Source organism: Argentina silus, assembly GCF_951799395.1.
Source record: "Argentina silus genome assembly, chromosome: 14".
Classification (NCBI taxonomy): domain Eukaryota; kingdom Metazoa; phylum Chordata; class Actinopteri; order Argentiniformes; family Argentinidae; genus Argentina; species Argentina silus.
The window spans coordinates 17,387,270-17,392,269 of NC_139668.1; the positions used below are offsets into that span (position 1 = coordinate 17,387,270).

The following is a 5,000-nucleotide window of genomic DNA, read 5'->3' on the forward strand; positions in this document are numbered from 1 at the left end:
TGTGTGTGCGTGTGTCTGTGTGTCTGTGTGTGTGTGTGTGTGTGTCTGTGTGTGTGTCTGTGTGTGTGTGTGTGTGTGTGTGTGTGTGTGTCAGTGTGTGTGTGTGTGTGTGTGTGTGTGTGTTTTCTGACTCAGCACTAGCAGGTGGTAGTGAACAGCCAAAGACTAAGGATGGTATCAGTCAGATATGTAACCTCAGGGGGGCATAAAATGGCATCATGCATCATTTGATGCTGTGCCCAGCGTTACAGAGACACACGGGCTGGCGTGGATGAATCATTTCGCCACCTTTGTAAGAGGCAGAGACATACTTGCTCATAGTTTACATGGTTTGTCCTCCCTCTCCCCAGGGAGCTGTTTGGTTGCTCTGGTTGGAGGGCATTAGTGTTGCTGCCAGTCTATTTCTCAGACACTGGCATGGCATGCAGATTAATCCTGTTTGATGCCAGCTCCGCAAACAGCACTATGTACTGGGCACCAAGCACGTGTGTGTGTGTGTGTGTGTGTGTGTGTGTGTGTGTGTGTGTGTGTGTGTGTGTGTGTGTGTGTGTGTGTGTGTGTGTGTGTGTGTGTGTGTGTGTGTGTGTGTGTGTCTGTGCCCCTTCATACTGATGGCACAAATCACATACACTCACCGAGCACTTTATCAGGAACACCTGTACACCTTCTCATGGTGGAGGTGGTGGGTGGAATGGTGTGGGGAATGTTTTCCTGTCACACTTTGGGCCGTTAATACCAATCAATCATCGCTTGAATGCCACAGCCTGTTTGAGTATTGTTGCTGACCATGTGCATCCCTCCATGGCCACAATTTACCCATCTTCTATTGGCTACTTCCAGCACATTAATGCACCATGTCACAGAGGCAGCCGCTCCCAGGTCACAGTGAGGATTTAATCACACTGAGAGAGAGAGAGAGAGAGAGAGAGAGAGAGAGAGAGAGAGATCCACAGGCATTCTCATTAGAGTAAATGGTCTTCACCACCTTGTTGTTTCACCATTGTGAAATTAAAATGAACTATCTGTCTGTCCCACGCCCTCCCTTCCTCCCTCCCTCCCTTCCTCCCTCCCTCCCTCCCCAGTCTCAGACCATGAACTACGTGGGGCAGCTGGCGGGGCAGGTGTTTGTGCAGGTGAAGGAGCTGTACCGGGGGCTGAACCCCGCCACCCTGTCCGGCTGCATCGACGTCATCGTGGTGCGTCAGCCTGACGGCACGCTGAAATGCTCGCCCTTCCACGTGCGCTTCGGCAAGATGGGCGTGCTGAGGTCCAGAGAGAAAGTGGTGAGCAGACGGACAGGGGTGTGTGTGTGTGTGTGTGTGTGTGTGTGTGTGTGTGTGTGTGTGTGTGTGTGTGTGTGTGTGTGTGTGTGTGTGGTGTGTGTGTGTGTGTGTGTGTGTGTGTGTGTGTGTGTGTGTGTGTGTGTGTGTGTGTTTGGTAAAGTGAGGATCTAGGTAAAGGAGCATTGGGGCATAGGGTATGGGGTAGAAAGGCATATAACAGGACTGGACTGTCGGGGGAAGAGAGAAAGGGGAGGATGGGAGGCCGGGAGAGAGGGGGAGGAGGGAGGGAGGGAGGGAGGGAGGAGGGAGGGAGGGAAATGATTGCCAAAGTGGGGTTCTTATGATTATGTCCATGATGCTGGTTCAGATTGATATATAGATTATCAGAGCAAGCGAGCGAGAGAGAGAGAGAGAGAGAGAGAGAGAGAGAGAGAGAGAGAGAGAGAGAGAGAGAGAGAGAGAGAGGGAGAGAGGGAGAGAGAGTGTGTGTCCTTTTAACACTCTGCCAGGGGCTCAAAGAGAGAGGGAGAGAGAGGGAGCGGGAGACAGAGAGATTAATCAATCATGGTAACCTGCCCTTGACCTAACCGGACGCAGAGAGATAAACAAGAACGAGAGAAACAAAAAAAGTGAGATTAGAAAAGAAAAAAAGAAAGAGCGATGGAGTGGAGGTGAAAAGGTGGATGGAGAGAGAGAGAGAGAGAGAGAAAGAGACAGAGATGTGGGTACATGACGTAGAGAGGGTGATAGACTGACGGATAGAGGGATAGACAGACAGAGTGTATCTGATAGACTGACAGATAGAGGGATAGACAGACAGAGTGTACCAGTGAGTGATGGCTGTCCTGTGTGCTCCAGGTGGACATGGAGATCAACGGGGAGCCTGTCAGTTTGCACATGAAGCTGGGGGAGAACGGAGAGGCCTTCTTCGTCAAGGAGACAGAGAATATGCTGGTACGTACCGTCTGGTGAATATGATGGAAAATGCTGGAATATGCTGGCCTGACAAACCCCAAACAGACACCGCCCACCAACACTACCCCCACAATGTTCACACAACAACTTACATCCGGTACTGTACTTGGAGAGGTCACACAGCACCCTGAGAGAGTTTGAACACACCGTTATTGTACACTTAAGGAGTGGTACTGGACACAAAACTGACCAAGGAGACGAAAATAGAAAGACAAAACATATTGGCACATGTTAGCGTGTTGAGTAACGTGAGTTGTGTTTCCTGGAAACAAGCCAATGAGGGCTGACGGTGACACCGGAGCCTGGACAGTCCAAGAACGGAACATAGTCCATGTCCACAGGCCCTCACACACACACACACACACACACACACACACACACACACACACACACACACACACACACACACACACACACAGGAACAAGCCACTGGACCGTCTCCAGCAAGAGGGGCACAGACCTGGTGTTCACAGAGTTAGAGCGCACACACACACACACACACACACACACAGACACACACCACACACACACACACACACACACACACACACACACACACACACACACACACACACACACACACACCTCCAGAAGAGACACAACACTCCCAGTGAGGTACTCCACTGACTCAGTTCCCACTGAGTCCACTGAGTTTGTTTCCACTGATTCAGACTCAGCTCTAATCCCGTCCCTGTCCTTGCCTGTTTCACTAGCACTCTCACAAAGGCCTTCATACCTCAACTCATTCACTAACGGATATGAATCATAGTGAATATACGCTTTTGGGGTTTTTTGCCTTCTCGAGTGTCTGAAGATGTCTTGTACAGGATACACAGGTTCCTCAGTGGTGTTCCTCTTGGTTGGATTGCAGGGTGCAGTCTAGTGTTCCCTGAAGGCCATGGGATTAACCCCCATCCTAAACATAGCTGTTCCTCACTGCTCTGTGGAAGAGCACAACACTATTTATGGAACAGAATTCCTTTTATTTTTTTATTTTTTTTACGTTCTGCTGCGTTCGCGGCTCAGGAGTCTGTGTGTCTTGTTGCTCCAACTCTCTCTCTCTCTCTCTCTCTCTCTCTCTCTCTCTCTCTCTCTCTCTCTCTCTCTCTCTCTCTCCCTCTCTCTCTCTCTCTCTCTCTCTCTCTCTCCCTCTCTCTCTCTCTCTCTCTCTCCCTCTCTCTCCCTGTCTCTCTGAGACCCTGGAAGAGTGTTAAAAGGAGAGCAAGAGGGTTTGTTGGGGCATGTGAGTGGCTCTAGGCGGTTTTGCGATGTGCATGGTCAGGTCTACTTTAACATGGCACAGTTATGATTAAGTAATAACATGAGTGTATACTTTTTTTTAAATGTTGAGATATGAGGTTGTTCTGTAGGTTATTGAGGTTTTAATGTAAGGTTGCTGTGTGTGTGTGTGTGTGTGTGTGTGTGTGTGTGTGTGTGTGTGTGTGTGTGTGTGTGTGTGTGTGTGTGTGTTTGTGTGTTTGTGTGAATATGCACCTTTCTCTCTCTTTCACATACATGTAGACTGTCTCACAGACACACACACACACACACACACACACACACACACACACACACACACACACACACACACACACACAAACACACATGCACACACTAATTGTGTGTTTCTTCCAGTGTATTTTGCTTAATGGAGTAAGTCTGTACCATCTGTCTCCTGTTCCTAAACCCAAACCCAAATCCCTGGCAGGGCCAAAACCCCCTAATGAAACAGTCTCACTGGTCACATCCAGTACTGAACAGAATAGTACTGAACAAACGTAAATAAAAGTGAAATAAAATACAATAAATATGCCTAGCTTAGAGTTGATCTATATTTATTTATTGTTTCCTGTCCCAACAGGAAGTGGTGCCATCATACCTGGCGACATCGCCCATCATTTCCGAGGGGGCGGAGCTGATGGAAGCTCAGCTGGGGAGGGGCGCGTCTCGCCTCTCTGACCCCGCCCCCAGCACCTCCCTCCCGGTGCAGACCCTGGGGCCGCAGCAAGCGGGAACCGGGGAAGGAGGGGGGATGACGATGAAGAACAGGAGGAAGAGGAGGAGGAAGGCTCGGGCAGAGAGCGGGAGGAGGGAGGAGAGGGAGGAGAGCGGGGAGTACTCGGAGGACGACGACATGTTCACCATCGACATGAGCTCTGACGAGGAGAGAGAAGCAGACAACGACAGGTGAGGACGCAGGTCACCATGGAGGAATCAGAATCAGAATCAGAATCAGAATCAGAATCAGAATCAGAATTCTTTTATTTGGCCAAGTATATTTGCACATACAGGAAATTGACTTGGTGAGTTTATCAACACACAAGAGACTACGTCTGTTTCAGCAAACGCTTCATTACACCCAGACAAACGTCAGGTGAGGGTCAGGGGGTTAATGCAGGGAACGGAATGAGGAACGGGCTCAAACACACATGGGTTTTGGTACCGTTCCTTATTCCATTCCAGGTATTACAATGAGCCCGTCCTCCGATTTCTACTTCCACTATCCTCCCCTGGGCAACATATACTGTAGTGTAGATAAAGAGGTTGTTGATGTGCACACTGGGAGGCTGCTGTGGGCCTGGGGCAAGCTGCCACACGCAGCCTGGAGAGAGAGAGACAGAGAGGGAAGGGAGGGTAAGGTGTGTGTGTGTGTGTGTGTGTGTGTGTGTGTGTGTGCCCGCACATGCTTGTGATTTCCAGTTTTGGGGAGTGGTTCTACTACATGTAGTTAAACTATCAGTT

At 49.7% G+C, this 5,000-nt stretch overlaps 1 protein-coding gene across 1 annotated transcript in view; it reads left to right on the plus strand.

Moving 5' to 3' along the window:
- Positions 1-5,000, plus strand: part of lpin1a (lipin 1a) — a 16,136-nt gene that overhangs the window by 1,477 nt on the left and 9,659 nt on the right. Inside the window, exons 2-4 of the mRNA XM_083684231.1 lie at positions 1,083-1,283; positions 2,142-2,237; positions 4,120-4,445. Of these exons, the coding sequence (XP_083540357.1) occupies positions 1,092-1,283; positions 2,142-2,237; positions 4,120-4,445 (614 nt within the window). The 5' untranslated portion in view covers positions 1,083-1,091. The remainder of the gene's footprint in view (positions 1-1,082; positions 1,284-2,141; positions 2,238-4,119; positions 4,446-5,000) is intronic.